Source organism: Oxyura jamaicensis, chromosome Z (genome assembly GCF_011077185.1).
Source record: "Oxyura jamaicensis isolate SHBP4307 breed ruddy duck chromosome Z, BPBGC_Ojam_1.0, whole genome shotgun sequence".
NCBI lineage: Eukaryota > Metazoa > Chordata > Aves > Anseriformes > Anatidae > Oxyura > Oxyura jamaicensis.
The window spans coordinates 74,965,801-74,983,343 of NC_048926.1; the positions used below are offsets into that span (position 1 = coordinate 74,965,801).

Genomic DNA, 17,543 nt, shown 5'->3' on the forward strand with positions numbered 1-17,543 from the left:
ATAGATTGCCTGCGCAGACAAGGCATGCACAGAGAGCAGGGAGAGGCACTGGAGGCAGGAAGGGAACATGCTTCAGAACAAATTCATTTTTTCAGAACAAATAGCATTCCACAACTCACAAACAATTGCTCTGAGGAGTCCAGTAACTGCAACCAGATTAGAAACAATCAGAAATACTTCCATCTGCTCTGGGAACTAGCATGACTTCTGACATAGTTGTAAATTACATAGTAAATATTAAGAGCTTCTGGCCAAGCAGACCTGCTGAAAAAACTTACTTATGGAGAAGGGCATGCAATTCATAATTGAAAGACGTTAACTCTGTTATAGAATGCCTTATTTATGTTATCAATGCATAAAAATATTGTTTGTCTGTAGCTGTGTTAAAAGACAAGCTCCTCAAAGAGCAGGAAAGATTATTGCAGTTCTCAGGAGGTTTCCATTCATTTAGGTCTCCATCAGAGGCATTTCTTGTGCTGTCTTAAAAATGGGGAAGAACAACACTAAATTAAAATCATCAATGTGTGCTAAGAATGTAAATTCCCAGGGCCAGTGGTAATGTCTGTCCATAAAGCATGAAGGGCACTTATAAGCCATAAAGGAAGCCACTTGATTTCTAAGAGCATTCTACTTTTACCATCAACCACATTTCTAAGCTGGGTTATAAATGCACTGTGCCTTTAGCTATAACTCACCTAAACTTGCTTATTTCAGTTAGAAAATGAAGGAGCGAGGCAAGGAAAGAAAAAAGCAATATTTGTCTTAGCAAGTGTTAAAAGCAACAAACTTTATTTCTTGCATTAAATATTGTTATGGCTATGTCAAGAAATATGTGATTAATTTTCCTGCCAGAGTACCCAGCTGAGCACAGCTATGGGTGAAGCAAGCAAGCCCTATATGCTACCAGAATATAAGTTTTGTGTAAAAACACTGGTCAACAAGAAAATGCTTAATAAGTTTCCTTCCTAAGTTATAATCAATTACACAAGGTGTAATTCCCAAAAGGCAAACCTCACAAAAAGAAACTCTTTTGAGTAACACATTGGTTCCTTGTTTAGCATGGCTTATCATAAAGGACTTAAAAATAAAATAATAAAGAGAAAACCAACAAGAAGTTAATGTCAGAAAAGTCTCTGTTTGAAGAGGCTCAGGAGACCTGTCTCTAGTTTTATGGCTGCGAAACTCTACTGACTGAAATATTTTTTTTTTCTTAAACACAGAAAGAGAAGCAGTTTTAGCAAGAAAGCAGGTAGTAAGCTGAAATGAGGAACAGATCAACAATATTAAAAGATAAAAATGTCTTCCAATTTAAAAATGCAAACAAAACCAAACAACAACAACAACAAATATTTTGGACAGCTCTGGCCATTCTGAGGAAATGCTACGGCTAACACAACCATCACTTTGAAATAAAAAATGTACACAATTGGGAAACAGAAATAGTAATTGGACTCAAGTGAAAATAGTATCTGATAAAGATTTCCTTAGAATTACTATTCAGAGCTATTTCTGTTTTCATTTACATCTTTGTCGTCACAACTAGGCTAGTTCCAATAAAGCAATGTACAAAAGTTCCCACCTGTATCCCAAATGTGCCACATGGTAGCTAGATTTGTGTTAAAGAAAAAGGTTTTTCTGAAAATGATTTTACCCCCAACCTAAACATTGATCAGAAACATTTGCAGACCCAGGATAATAAAAAGCCAGAGTAAATTCTATTTCTCAGCACACTTACTATAAAACTTTTATTGTTCCTCTAGGATACATCAACTCTTAAGTTAGAAACCTTTCAGTCTTAATTATTTAAGAATTTAAAGAAGTTCTCACATAGGATCTCTCCACTGCCTAGGAAAACTGATTTACAAGAGATACGTAATAAAGGGAGACCCAGCTACAAGACATCTGGCTTTAATTCTTTACTTAAATATTGTGTGGTAATAACAGGTCAAATATAAGAAGCCTTGAGGGAGGGAGGAAGTCATAAGAATGAATTAGTGGACCTTATAAAAGCTTGCCAACATCTGCATTAATTATGTGAATGCCGTTTTTTGCCCTCTATAGGAATACCTGAACACAGTCTCAGTTACACCGGAGGTCAGGACTCTAAAATCTAGTGGAAGTTTGTGATCCTGAATAAATTCTATCTTTTTCCATGTATTTACTGATCTAAATGTTACTTGTGGATGACTGCTGCCCATAGTTAACAACTTTTGCTCCCCTGTTGCTCCTGCAGAGAGAAAGAAACTATAGCTGGCAGAACATATATTTTAATTTCAGAAATTGAAAATGTGCTAGATGTTGCTTTCCTTTTTCTCTTGTGTTGACTTTGTTTTGCATTTGGGGTTAGAATGTGAAATATTCCTCTGATTTTGTAATATTCTCCCCACACTCCTCATACGAAACCTGAAACGATATAGGATAACACAAGGCTCATTGTAATATGCACAAAGTGCATTGCGTTTGTCTCATTCACAAAGTGACAAGCCAGGGCTAAATGTGTGCAACTCACATAAGAATATGTTAAGTGCTACAGAGCCAGACTTGTTAGGTTTGAAAACAGGGAAGCACCTGAATAATCCCAGATGAACACAATGAGGCTCACTAGTTTCTTTTCTTTTGAATACGTAGGAACAAAACACTCTTGTCATGTAAAGGATTTTGAAAGATGTTTTGTGCTCAGAGCATGCTAATCTAAAACCTGGAATCCTCCTTCAAGAGCAATCTTTTCAGTCCCAGGGGAAAGAAGAGTTTTTCAGGGCCTCGGTCATGCAGGTGTTTGCTCTTGAGAGTGAAGTTGGGAATTGATTTGTGTTCACCACTGGAGTTTTCAGACACCACAGTAAATGGGCCCATTAGCGACAGTAATAAGGAACAGGTCGCTAACAAAAGTTCAAATAGGGGACTTCCAGATGATGGACTTTCTTGGATGCCAGCAGATATCCACAGGAAGGTTTTGACCTCACGGGTCACAAACATGCAGAGATCCCAAGGCATCTCATCTACCCATGACGTTTTTGTCTGGCTGCAAAGGCTTGAGCAAGAGGGAAATAAATGTACCTCCGAGTCCTGAAAGTGTTAACATACCATAATGACACACACAAGCAGGCAGACCCAGCCCCTCTCCTGCCCCTGCAGGAAAAGGGGCAGGGAAGTTTATATTTTAATTTCCTGAAGTTTCACTCAGTGTGTTTCATTGCATGGGTGAGCCAGATGTGCAGTGCCCTGAGATTTACCTCATCCATTTTGTATATCTCAACAGAAGTTTAAAACAAACTGAGCCACAAATTGCCCATGCTAACTACATCTCCAGGACAAGTCTGTGCAGAAAAAAAGACAACATCTGAATTACAAACCAACAAGACAGATAAAGGAAAACGGAATAATAGCAGGCTGAAATCAAAGCCTCCTCTAACCATGTGAGGTTGATTTAATACCCAAGCCAAAGAACAAGAAAATCCTGAGAATATGGAGTTAAAATCTCTAAAAAATGAGACCTAAGCACAACCCCAACCCAGTGCACACAGACTGGGAAATTCGGCACCAGGACTTCATAAAGAAAACTCACTCTCGTTTTACAGCCAACACCTTTTCATGCTGCACTGAGAATGGCACCTTGGCAATGGCATCTCCAGCCACTCTCTGCTACACATGTCCCCTCAGCTCCTCTTCTGTGGTGGTACAGGACCGTGCCACTGGGGTGGCAATGGTGAGGCTGGGAAGAAGAGCAGCTTTCTCTCCAGTGATTAGTGCTTGATTCATCCTGCTGTTGCCCCAGCCCCTCCAGCATGGCTGAAATAGTAGGGTGAGGAATTGGGCCAAGGCATGGAGAGGTCTTGCCCATGGGGTTATTCTTGGGTGAGCAGCCCATTACAGCCTTCTCCTCTTGTGAAGATGACTAGAGTGGAGAAGGCAGTGGGTGCCTGGAGCAATAAGGTGAGAGGGGAGCTCTGGATCCTACCACCTCAGTGCATGAATGGCAAATGATCAGTATATAAACTCCACTGCAATCTGAGAATTTGCAGAATTCCTTAGTTCACCTAGACCCCCACCTCCCTCCAAAAAAAAAAAAACACAACAAAAGACCACCCACCAAGACATGTGCATTTATTTCTTGCTGGGAGAAATAGAGATGAACAGTCTTAGCATACTAAGGTCTGACTTTTACAGAGCCTTTAAGACTTGGAAGCCACAAAAATGTTTCCGTATCCAAGAAGTATAAAAAGTATTTTAACCCATAAAAAGTATTTTAACCCTAAGCCCTCCAAACACAGTCTGTTTCTCTCCTCTTCCCCTTTACTGAATTAACCTTGGCATGCTGCTGTTTTCTTACCCAGAACACGAAGAGGAGATGAAAATCCATTTATTTGGCAAGGAAGCCTGGGAAAGATGACAACCTGCATGCAACAAAATGCCAAGTAGAAGCCAGAGACCTCAAATTTACAGAAGTCATTCAACTTGCATGCAGTCTCCTTGAAGTTTGCAAGACTCAGAGGAGACTCATCCTATACAGGATGAGATTTTAATTCTTGGGTAGCTACCCTTGAACCCCAAAATAATATTTATCATTCTCAGTGCTATCATGGAAGTCCACAAAATATTTCAGAGGAAAGGCAGAATTGGAAACAGTAGGTTAGGACTCCAAAACAGCAATAGGTGGCTTACAGCTCTACATTTAGTACTGCAGTAAATGGAAAAGCAATAGCACTGCTTTGAATTTAGATAAATACTCTGAAATTTACCAACATGCCCGGAAGGCTACAGCTGGAAAACTTGGGGAAACTGCCAATTTCAAAGTCTTCAAAAAGGATATCAATTAATAATATCTTTAAAATATGCATAAGAGAGTAAGTATAGGAATAATTGATTTTATATGTAAATAATTTCTCAAGCTGCAATTGCAAAATCATGGTATTTATAGAAGTAAAATTGCAACGGATGAGAAAAAAAATCCAACTTGCAACAAAAAATTCTCCACTATCTAATGAAAAGCATAAAGTATTGTTCAGACGATGGGATGCAAAGGAAATAAGAGGTTCAAAAACAAAGGGGAAAGGATGGTGTTTTTTTACTTTAAAAATAGAAGGTGATAGGTATCATTTACCCAAAATGTTAAGTCCAAAATCAATAGTGTTCAGATAAGGGTGCTGATTCATCAAGCCTTATATCTACTATACCTTATGCAATTATTTAAGTCTGTAAAACAAAAGTATAAAGCACTATCACCAAGATCCAACAGCTCATCACATACCCTTTGCAGAACTGCATCTTCCAAAGCAACTGTTTAACAGATTTAAATAAAAACTTGCATGTTAGATTTAGTAAGCCATCTCAATTTCACTAGAATAGTTTTTCATTTCTCACAGCTGAGAAGAGGGGAGAAATGAATCCCTTTGCAAGGGGACTCCTTTAATTCTGCTATGACAAGATAAAGAAAAAAATTACTTATAGACCTTGTGGCAACATCTTAAGAATGCTTTTGTAGTAGACTATATTGCTGAGTCTCAGACCTAAGAAATGTCCAAGCTAGCAAAAAATCAAACTGAGAAGCCCTTAGTTATCAAAGAGCTTATACTTAAAAAGAGTAACCTAACAAATCTAGACCCTCAGGGTACCAAAGAGACCCAGCCACCAGCAACACTGGAAAAAGAAGCAGTTTGACTGCTGGAAGGTATAATTCACAAGTGACACAGATCCTGTTGGAAGCTATGATTACAACCTCCACAGATTGACTGTAAAACCAAAGAGGGTGTTGACCTTCCTTAGTGCTTATTCACTGTCCATTACTACAAAAGCAAGTTCAAAAATAGCTTCTGTGGGCTAAAAAACAGAACGGGCAAGAGCAGGAAGTCCAGCAAAGGATAAAAATGCCTTTCTTCTGGAACATAACTAGTAGGTCTGAAATACTTAGATGCAACCCTACAACCTTTCAGGATAGATAAATCAGGGATCATGCAACGCACAGACTGAATTCTCACTGGTGAAGAGCAGGGATGGTCAGGAGCACACCGAGCTGGTCTAGCAGGTCTCCAGGTAGCTAACTGTCTAGGTTAACATTCTTGCAATTTATAATGCTACAGGAAAGAAGCATGGACATGCAAACAAAATCCCTTACAGTGCAGAATTCTGCCTAAGGAGATTTAGAAAATCAAAAGGTAGAAGGATTGTAAAAAAAATACCCAGTGGAAGACAGAGTGAAGACATCCATACAACAGCCTACCAAATAATTCAGACACTCTTTTTATCATTGCTTCTTTTCCACAGACCCATCATTTTCAAATGAGCTGTATCGCTCACAAATTCTACCTACATGTTCTGATAATTTTTTTCCAATACAGTAGGAAATGAAGACCACCTGAATGAGAGTATAATTCCACTTTACCATATTCCCCCTTCCACTGCATGGCTGGCTTTAGTGCTTTGATTACCAAAGACTTGTTCTGAGACCAGTCAGCTTCTTTGCAGCTCCAACACTGCCTTCCAAACTCCTCTCAAAAGAGCCACCACTGAAATGCGTAAGTATTGCAAAAAATACATTAATTTGCTTTGCAACTATGGGAGACATGACTGGGCATATCTTCTGGGTCACTGAGCCTGAATATCCCATACAGACTACCTAATGGGTTTTTGCGAAACTCTGAGTTTCATTTTCTTCTGGAGGAGCTTTCATGACAAGCTGGGCTTCCCAGCCGCCCCTTCTTCCTTGCAGAGGGAGCTCAGACAAGGCCTGGTATAGGCCCAGCACCTCCTGGCACTGTGAGAAACTCAGTAAAGTGATTATATTCTATCAACTTACCAGAATATGCTTCCTCTCACACCTTCAAAAAATGTCTGTGTCATGATACAGAGCAGGCTTCTTCAATAAGCCACCTGGTTCACTCCCTGTAGGCCTGCCTGCCCTACCTCTCGGCATTGCCCTTGCCCTCCACCTAAACACCGTGGCAGATATCCAACCTGCTCTCGTGTTCCTGCAGGCTGCTCTGCAGGTTGAGTGCAGCTCAGGACAGCCCTACCCAGCCCTGGGAAAAGTTTTTTTTTTTTTTTTGAGGAAGATAAGGCACACAGTCTCCTCTTTGTGTTGCTTTAGAAGCCTCCACACCGGAAGAAAACAGGGGTGCCAAAAAAAGACAAAACAACAAACAACCATTGACAAAAAAGAAATATCAGAACAAAATATATAAAACAAAAACAAAAAACACAACCAACCAAAATAAACAAGACTCCACAAAACCCACACCTCAAACATCCCAAGTGTGTTTCCACACATAGAGAAATGCAGCAAGCATCCTTCGGGCCCAGTTTGTTGCTCTGTGAGCCAAGCTGGGGATTAGTTCTTGGCTCCAGCAGCTGAAAGACTGGTCTTTTATGCTGAAAAAATGCTGCAGGCTGTTGGGGCTACTTCCATTTCCAGGGCACACCTTCCATCACTCTTCACAGAGCAAACAAGCAAAGCAAGCACTTGGGAGAGTTGAGCCTTCAAGCAAATGCTTATTCAAAATTATGTTAATGAGCAGAGCACATTTAATTGTGGGCTGGAAACTAAGATTTCAAAATGGAAAGAAGGCTGTACTGTGTTTACAACTGCAAATACATCTTTTTCTTGAAATATCAGATAGTTTTGGTTTTGTTTGATTTGATGCACTCTTTTATGAAATATATTAACAGCATAGAGAATAATCTTTCTCTCTCAGGGTTCTAACAAGAATGATAGGGTTCCCTGTCATTAGCTTGTCTGTACAGTACTAAACAGCTGCCTGTAAGGCAATGCCTGTCTGTTTTGAACAAACTGAAGGTATATTTTGAACACGTGATAATTTCATCTTTTATCATTAAAAAATAAAAGAAAAAAAAAAAAAAAAAAAAAAAAAAGCACATTGGTATTTTAGTTTCTACTGTGGTGTCTGTACCTGGGTAGATACACCTCTAATCACAAGCCATTTGCTGCTTCTTTTTTTTTTTTTTTTTTTTTTTTTATCTTAATTTAATATATTTATCACCCCAAGAGGTCAGTTTTAATACAGAGGGTACATGTTTACTCTCTTAGAAAGGGAGAAAAATGCAGTGCCTTTGCCAGCTACAGAAGTTTGAGCAGCAAATCGAAGATGTAAAATGTTGGGTTTTACTGGGGAAAGGGGTTCTCCAGCATCACTGCAGAGAGGAAAAAGATACCAAGCATGACCATTCTGTGGCAAGGATAGATAGCTTAAATCTCTCCCACTCTAATTTGAACAAAGGGAAGGGAAAATAAAGCAGTATTCAATGGCACTAAGTGGAAGAAGTAGTTTTTGGCTCTGGTAACCACACAGCCATGGAAGGCCACTATAATGGAAAATGCTCCGGGTTCCTCTCTGGAACAGCTGCACGGCTGTTATTTAAATGTATTCATTTACTTCTAGTATTTGGCTGGTAGGATCCACTGCTGGCAAAAGCAAAGTGAGAATGATGAATTTTTGTTGTTTTCTTGCTTTAAGTATTCCTGAAGCACTGTTGGAAGTCCCTAGCTCATTAAGCAAGTAGAGCTCACACAATTTCTTCTTCAAAGCTTTTACAGAAGAGTTCATTTCATGCTATTCACAAGAAGAGAAGATACTAATCACTCCATAGAGTAAATTGCTCTGTTTAGATCACTACTTGTTACACTTCCTCTTTGCTAAAAAGAAAGCCCTCTGGGATGTTAAATGTTTCCTACAGACTGCTTTAACTTTCTACTTTACTGCATTATCAGACTAATCAGGTGTCTGTTATCTTTTTGCTTATACACAGCTGAAACACGAAGTCATCACATGTGCCAAAAAACATAGAGAACCTTAAAAATAATAATTAAAAAAAGTTTTGTTATTTTGTTGTTTCTCTCTCTTTAGGAACAGTATGGCTTGTCTAATTTGAAATGAATAGATTCAGCCTTACAATAAAACCCCATAGCTAAAAAATTCAAGGCATGTTCTGGCAACTTTTCCTTTAATTGACTTCTTTGATACATTGGAAGTGTCGCAGAACCACTTTCTATTCCAGATTCCAGCTATGGATAGTCAAATGACCCTGAAACTTTACTTATCCTTCACAATTAAACTTAACCAAGATGCATTAAGTCTATTCCCCAGTCCCCATCTCTGGTAAAAGGATGCTGGAGGGGAAAAGAAGTTTGGAGCAGAGCTTCTCAGAGGTCATTGCATAGGAAGGATATCAAGAGACACTACTATGGAAAACAGCTTTGCTTCAGTAGAAGGTTGTAGAGATGCATCTGAACCTGTTCCTGTGTAGACACACTACCAGTATTTAAAGTAGTAATAGCTATGCCACACCTCGTACCAAGAAGCTGCTTTCAGAAACCTTTTTGTTACCTGACTCAGAAAACGAATCTCAGGAAAAATACCAATAGCAATTAAATTAGCAGAAAATTCCCAAGTGTGGTGCCACCACAAGCATCTGTAGGATCAAACCTAAGCAAAATACTGCCAGACTGGGCTTCAGGCTGCGAAAATGTACTGCTGAGGTCTATGCTTGCCCCTATGCAGTTAAAGGGCTGATAACTGACAGAGTATTATTTGTTACTGATATCTATATACATACATATAAACGCACGGGTGAATAAAATAGGTAATACTTATTTCTAATACTAAACTGACCAAATGAAAGGAAAACAACTATCCTGGTAATGCTTAAAAAAAAGACTAATGAAACTTTTTTTTTTTTTTTTTTTTTTTTTTTTTTTTCATATTCCCCATAAAAAAAATTTTAAAAAAATTTCCCCAGGTTTTTTTTTTTTTTTTTTTTTTTTTTTTTTTTAATATCCTTAAAACATTAGTCTCTAATGTCTTCTGCAGCACACTGTGGTATCTTCTCAGTTTTAAAGGCAAAATCATGTGCTACAGAAAATAACTGCATTGCAATTAATACATTTTCCTAAACTATAATCAAAATTCATTGTAATGTGAACACAAATGCTAAAGGCAAGCCCCTTCCCTGTGAAACTGCTTTACTGCAGTACTTGCACTTAGTGACCATCCTCTTTAGATGCATTTTCACTACATCCTTTTCTGTTAAAGAGCCATTCCTTACCATCAGAAAGATAAATGTCTCCAGGCCGGTTGTTTGGAGCCATTACACCCCTACATGGACCGAAGCCCTGTATCAACCATCACATCCAGGATGGTTTACTGAAATCTGTGGGGAATTCATGCATGCACAAACGTCTGCCCATGTGGATATCATCTGTGAAACTGGAGTCTGTGTTTATGACATGAGGTTGAGAGAATGATATTTTCCAACCCATACTGAGGTATCAGTATTTTCTTTGTTTCCTGTTGCCATTTCTTTTTTGCTCCTAAATCAAACCTCATGGAAGCATGGCCTCTGAAGCCCAGGCAGGGAGGGAGAGCCATCTGTGTTACCAGTCAATGACTGGTATCATCTGCTTTTCTCTAGTTTTTGGTCTAGTGATTCAAGTTCCATGCAATATTTACTCAGCAGAAACTCCTTGCAAACACTGAAAAAGGGTGCATTTACTGTAAATGCAACAGAATAGTGACCGTGCATATTAGAAAGACATTTTCACATCAGGTCTTTTACAAGTGGTAGCTTTTTCCCACTCATTCTTGCACCGCAGCTGACCATATTTTCTCTTCAAGAAAACATTTACCCTGAACAGCAATCCCTAAACAGTTACACACATTTTTAATACACAAAGAAGCCTTTCTTCAGAGTGGGAACCCACAGAGACAGTGGTGCAAGTGTCTTTCAGAGCACCAAGGAGGTGGCCTGGGGAAGCCTTTCTCCAGAATGGGAGAAGAGTCCATCAGCAGCCTTGCACCCCAGGACACAGGCATACATCATCTCCATCCTACTAGGTGTCCTGACCTGCTGTGAAGGCACAAAATCCACCTCCATTTGAAACCAGGAGGAAAAGGAGCACAAAGAAGTTTCCCCCAAATAGATTTTGGGTTCAGCTTCACCACCCATTAGTGGACAAGTTCCTTGTAGCTTCACAGGGTACAGGTATCTCTGTGAACTACTGCACTTCTCAGTGTTCTTTGCTAAGAGCTGCAGTTATCCTGACCAAAGGGTTTTTGGCAAAGAAAAACAACAACAAAAAAGACAAAACAAAGCAAACAAATGAAAAAACCTTCAGATCTCCAATTTTCTGGCAGTATTATCTACCTTAATCAATGGTAGTGCAATGTTCAGTAAGGTACATACACTTTAAAGCTTTAAGTTGTAACAGACTCTTGGGTCTCAGTGAAGTCAAAGGGATTTTGAAAATACTTTCCAAGGTGAAATCTTAACTAGTACTAACATCTCCTTTTCTGTTTGTAATATTTACTTCACCAGCAGGCACAAGTACTTGGTGTTCAGTACATGGAGCAGAAGAAATCGCTTAGGTATTTATAAATATTGAGGCTTAAACACACACTTTGATTCATGAAAGGAAGGTTAGTGTGTTAGTAATTGTAAGTATATGATTAATTTTATTGCTGCTTTTGGCTTAAAACCTTAGCTTTCCTGATAAGAGCACTGAACCTGAAATTTTCTCTAGTACTATTCCAACTGAACCCCAACACAACCTTCTCCTTTGTATTAATTACGCACAGTAAAGTCAAACCATACTGCAGGGACCACCTATGTGGAAACAATAAAGATCATAATATGCCATATATTTTCTTCTACAAATAGTATTATAACACAGCAATGTCATGCCTCAAAGTATAACAACATTCTTAGCAAATGATGAGTGTCTTCAGTACGTTTCAGGGAAAATTCCCTCAATGACTCAGAATTAAGACTGGAAAAAACCTAGGATTTGATGAAGAAATAAAGAGGTTCAGTCAGTTCAGCTGTCAGAGTTTCACTGCGATCAGCTCACCTCAATCACTTCAGGTTGCGACATCATGGAGGATGGCACCAATTCGGAGGGGATATCCATTTTAGCTCAAAATGTCCCTGTTGTCCTTGCACCCCTCCTCTGCACCCAAAAACTTGTGGTAGGAATACAGAAATGCTTCCTCAGATCCTAGTCATGCTGGCATTTGTTCCTGTCAGGAAGGAAAAAAAAAATATGTTGAGAATTACAAGAAAACTGGGTATGCAGTCAACATGTGCCCCTCAGCTGCTGTAAAACTAGCCTGGCAGTTTTCACCATCCAACCTGCTTACAATGGACTTGCAGGAGAAGTTTCAAAGGGCACCATGTAATGTGGTCCAGAACAGCAAAACTATTCACTCAGCCACACAAACTGGAATTCACAGACACTGAATACTGCAAGAAGGCCATGCAGACATTTCCAAATAAAGATGGTCGCTTACAGAGTGCTAGAATCGCATTAACATTTTTCCCCAGTGAAAGAAACTACAGAGAAACCTCACAGAAGAGTACGCATACAACTACTCGCTGGAATTTAGGATACATTTATCTTCTCAACTGGTGTTGTTTTACATTTTAGTGAGCACACTACTTTTCTTCTCCGTTAACAAAAATAACATAGAGATTGTGGTGAACTTACATTATCCTAGATGTATTTTAACCTTTTTTTTTTCTTTTTTTTTTCTTTTTTTTCTGCTAGATACATACAGTAGGTGAACATACTGAACTGCTGATCAGATGATACAACAGAATGGAGCTATTTCCTTAACTGTCATGATTATCAAGATTTGACCAGCTTCAGCATATACTTCTATTCTTATGCGCAAAGAAAAGCAAACAAATGGGTAGAAAACTGTAAATGGACAAGAAATCAAGTCTGTTTTAAAATTCCAGACTGATGCCACTGCAGTTATTAATTTATTTTCCACAGTCAAACCAGACATATATAACATGATCCACAAAATAGCTACCACAGAAGGGATTTTGGACAAAACCCTATTGCTCACAGTATCTACCACTTCCTACTCTGTAAGTCACGGTGGAAAACCTCTCCCGCAAATTATATTCAGCATCCAACAAATACACTAAAATGATCTCTTACCTAACCAGTATTTCTCAAACAGACACCATGGTGCAAGCACACGGACACTACCACCGCTCCCAGCCTTCGGTTCCCTTTTTCAAAGCCAGCCCTTACTTACCCAGCCAAGAAAGGATGGCTAAGTTGCACTCCACAAGCTTTTCATGTTTTTTCTTTTTGTATGTCTGTCTGTGTGTGTGTTCTGTTTGTTTAAACTCAGTCTTCGCACACCACTGTGGAAATTATTCCTCCTTCTAAAAAGCATCATCTTTAAACGCCTGCTACACATTTCAGCACATCCCAGCCTGCCTTACGTCACATGTAGCTGATTGGCTCATCTTCCAAGCTCTAGGATCATTTTTTCCATCTTTATATAGCTTTCCAGTGACCCCTATTCTTTCCTATTAATTTCTTGCTAGTAACCTTTCATTCTTTCCACTCCTTGCTCCAAAGTTTTACTACTCTGCTTATGTAGAGGACAGAAAATGGAGATTTAGCATTCCTCCAATAAAACATTCATTGGAAATCAAAGAGCCAAGCTGCAGATTCTTCAGGCTTCCTATTTCCTTTTCAAAACAAACTTCAGTCTGTTTTCTGAAATTCACTAATTTTTCCACTGTGCATGACAGATGAAGGAAACATTAACATACTGTCAACTTCAAACTACTGCTTTCCTGATTCAGAGAAGATGTGCTATCTGACCATGACCATGACTTTCAGTAAAATTCCATCAAGAGCCTCAAGATCCTCAGCTGGCAGATGTTTTCACTGCCTTGTGAGCTGTCACAAATGTAACTTAAATAACATCTCATCAGACCTTAGTTTCTGTCCTTCTCAAAATATGCTGAAGTGCAGCAATGACACTGCACCTACCTTACAGCAGCTCATTGTTAGTTTCTGTTTAAATTTATTCTACTCTCTTACTCCTGAAATGCTGCTGCTGTTGCATAATGAAGAGAAGAAATATATTACAAATGAAGTAGACTTCAGGGAGGACTATTTTAGACCAAAACTAGATGTATGCTCAGAATCCTGTTTGCCACATATAAAAAGGAGAGAAAAATATTTTTTATTAGGGATCGTCACACACCAGAAGAGAAAAACTGTCAAAAATAAAATAAAATAAAATAAAATAAATAAAAAGTCATGAATCTGTTTACCCTTTATCTAGCTCTGTGTACTTCTGGTAGCACACCAAGCATAAAATAAGCCTAATCTTATAGCAGGCAATGAGTACTTCAAGACAGATGAGAGAATATTTCTGTAGTCATTTTTCACCATCTCTCCAATAAACAGAAATAACAGAATTGGTTAAAAAACACCTAGGCATATGAACATTTCCTGTTCCCCTTCTGCACCTCCCCATATTTTCATTGCTTGTGCTGCACCAATCCCTCAATTTGTGCAGGGAAACACCTTCTGCATACACCTTGCATGGCAAAAGGCATCTCCAACTGGTGCAATAATATAAAATAAAATAAAAAAGCAGGATGCAAAACACACAACAACAAAACAAAACAACAAAAAAAAAAAACAACAAGGTTCAGGGTTCACCCATGATACCTTGAATGCCCTACATGCCACTAAACCATTACCCTGCTTTTTCTCTGGCTGAAATTCCAGGAGTAAGGCACCTGGAGCTCTGCCCACCCAATAGAAGTCATGCATAGATATGAGTGCACAGATGGAAGGGGACAGGGATGCACAAGATGGGGGCACTGCTGCTTTTGTGCGTTCCAGAGTTATTCAAGGTCCTGAGCACAACCTGAGTGGTGATGATGACTTTCTGCCAAATGGTTAGGCTCCTAAAATCACCCCAGCTGTGAGTTGGGCTGTACAAAAGGACTCTCCCCCCCTGCTCCCATCCCACCCTGTCTCCTTCAGCAGTAACAGAATGCAGAGGGGATAGAGCTTTCAGGGAGGTGCGAAAACAGGGTGCCTTCTTTCAGGCAAACAAAGGTGTCACCTAACTTAATACCCGTGTGAGTGCAGGGTGGAGCCCTGAGTTTTTCAAGAACTGCAAATAAAGGCAATAGGATCTCGTAATGAATTTCACTAAGGGGCATTATGGCAGAAAATGTAATCTCTATTAAACAGGAAGCCTGCAACACAAAAGCACAGGAGTGGCTTCTTATGAGATTTGATGACTTAGTGCCTACAATACACTGAATAAAAGTCCCCAGATCTGCAAACAGATTCCCATATATCACTCCCAAACACGGGAATTGCAGGTGTCAGATGTGAACACCACTCCATGGAGTCTTCTCTTGATATAAGTTGAATCTCTACTGAGTCCATCTACAGAACTACTAAAAGAAAAATGAGAAAAGACATTGGATCCATATTTAAAATCAGTAAAATGAAGATTATAGACTTTCTTTTCCTTTGTGAAAGTGATTCATCTTCAAAAAATGAAATTTCACCATAAACTTCCACACTTGGAAAGTCATTTATGGTAACACACTATGTTTTCAGGTAACTGAGATCACTATGTTTTCAGGTAACTGAGATAAATCAGCTGACACTTGACAGAGTGGCACGTGTCTAACATGAAGACTGGGAGTGTACTCTCACCAAATGAAATGCTGCTTTCAAACTCATCATGATTAAGCATCATAATTTCTGGACCAGCTGTCCCAGACCACAGTAAAGAGGAACAATGCAGTTTTGGCATTGCTTTGAGTAGTTACGAGAAATGCAATCATGCATCACAGAAATGTAGTCTTGATGGAACCACTTCTAAAACACACATTACCATGACAGAAATAATGAACATCCCCCACACTTCCCCCCTGAACACACAATTTCCTGTATAACACACACATATTTGTGATTTAGAGTGACACAATGGTAGCAAGAATTTCTGAATCATATCTCACCTGGACCATAAATGCACACAGTGCCTCTGCTAGAATACAGCACTGGGACTGGAAGGCAAACTGGATTTTCAAAATTTGGGTTTGTCTCCCGTGTCAGATCATATCAGTTTTTCTGCACTGTTGTTGTTTTTCAGCTTAGGTTTTCTGCATTCCTACCACAGCATCCTTTGGTACCACTCTCTCTACAGACATCAAGTTTCTGGATTAGATGACTCAGAAGATAATGGTTTAGTATGAACTTGAAGCTATTTGGCTCAGCTAAAGAAGGCTACCCTCCTTGTAGCATTTTATTCCTCCTTTTATTCTAGCAAATAAAAGTCTAACTTGTGGTTACAAAGAGGACAATTTTAAGTACTAATTGACCCCAGATGGCTAAGACCAATAAGCCTGTCAAGGAAAATAGAACAACAACAATCAAACAACATTTAGAAAGGCAAGAAAATTAGAAAATGATCTGACACAGGGGTTCCACTTCCAGATGTCAATCCAGAGACATTCCAAATTTCATATGGCATTGTAAGCCTTGCCATCCAAGAGCCATCATCTGGCATCACTCACCTCCAGCAGCCTCCTTTGCCAAACAACTGCTGCTTGTAAGCTTGAGCTTGTTCGACACACAAATGAAAGCATGACCCTGCCACAGCAGCCTTACAAGGCAAAAAGACAAGGAAGTGTGGTCCAGAGAAGGGTTGTAACCATGACTCAGCCTAGCTGCTGCTCCATTTCTCCACTTGTTAGAGTGATGGAGATAGCATGGCCCACCTCTGGGAGGGGGCAAGTTGTGCTTCTCCCTGCATCCTGCAGGGGTTTTGCACCCGAAGGGATGGCCCACAGGTTCACTCACTGTTCCTGCACCAAAAGGTCTGGGTTTGCATTAGCACACTCAATACTTCTTCATTGCTCATTTTAGCTTAGGAAGCCTGTAATTCCTGCATCTCATTCAGATGGGAGGTCTGGTGGTAATACGACTCTTCCAGCCTTTTGTCTTTTAGTTAAAAAAATCTGGTTTTCTCTTAAAAAAAAAAAAAAAAAAAAAAAAAAAAAAAAAAAAGGAAAGAAAAAAGGAGGGGAGATTTTACAACACAAGCATGAATTTTCAGTTATGGATGTGTTTCTCTCCCCTTCATTAACCTCACCCAGTTAATAGAAGAACAACCATGGATACACTGTCTAGCACATAAAATAAAAATGAAAGGCAGAAAACTGGTTTCAATTTCATGCTGCTAAGAAAGGAGAAGAGATCTTACTCTATTCTTTCTTCCTTTAATATAGTGACTGCTAGGAGCTATTGCAAAAATGTTGACTTTCTTTTGCATATTGCAGAGCATTAAATCCCCTTCTTAACATGGAGATATTACCTCTTTTGAGTCCTTATATTACTTTAGGTAAAGCCTTCATTGCATACGACGTTCAGATCTTGAAGAGTAGATGTACACATTTGTTTACATAAATACAATTAACTCTCTTAAAACTATTCAGAAGAAAAACATATTTCACAGCAACTCTTCTAACTTCTTTTGACATACACTTTAAAGCAATAACCAAAAATCTGAAAAGCCACAGGATATACTAATATGATTTCATAACTGAGCAGAGGTACCAGCTGTGAAGTGATGGTCTCAGCAGACTGGCACAGGGCAATTCATACCACAGAAATGCAGATAAGAAGTTCTTGGTCTCCGTGAAATTCTTGTAGCATGCTCCAAAGTCTGCTGTCAGCACTGACTTCA

At 39.2% G+C, this 17,543-nt stretch overlaps 1 protein-coding gene across 3 annotated transcripts in view; it reads right to left on the bottom strand.

The window, feature by feature from the left end:
- Nucleotides 1-17,543, bottom strand: part of LPAR1 (lysophosphatidic acid receptor 1) — a 71,946-nt gene that overhangs the window by 36,677 nt on the left and 17,726 nt on the right. For all 3 annotated transcript variants that reach the window (XR_004746156.1, XM_035309890.1, XM_035309888.1), the window contains exon 2: nucleotides 11,858-12,026. Coding sequence is in view for 2 of the 3 variants with exons in the window: in XM_035309890.1 (XP_035165781.1) it covers nucleotides 11,858-11,917 (60 nt within the window). In the remaining variant the exon portion in view is untranslated. The remainder of the gene's footprint in view (nucleotides 1-11,857; nucleotides 12,027-17,543) is intronic.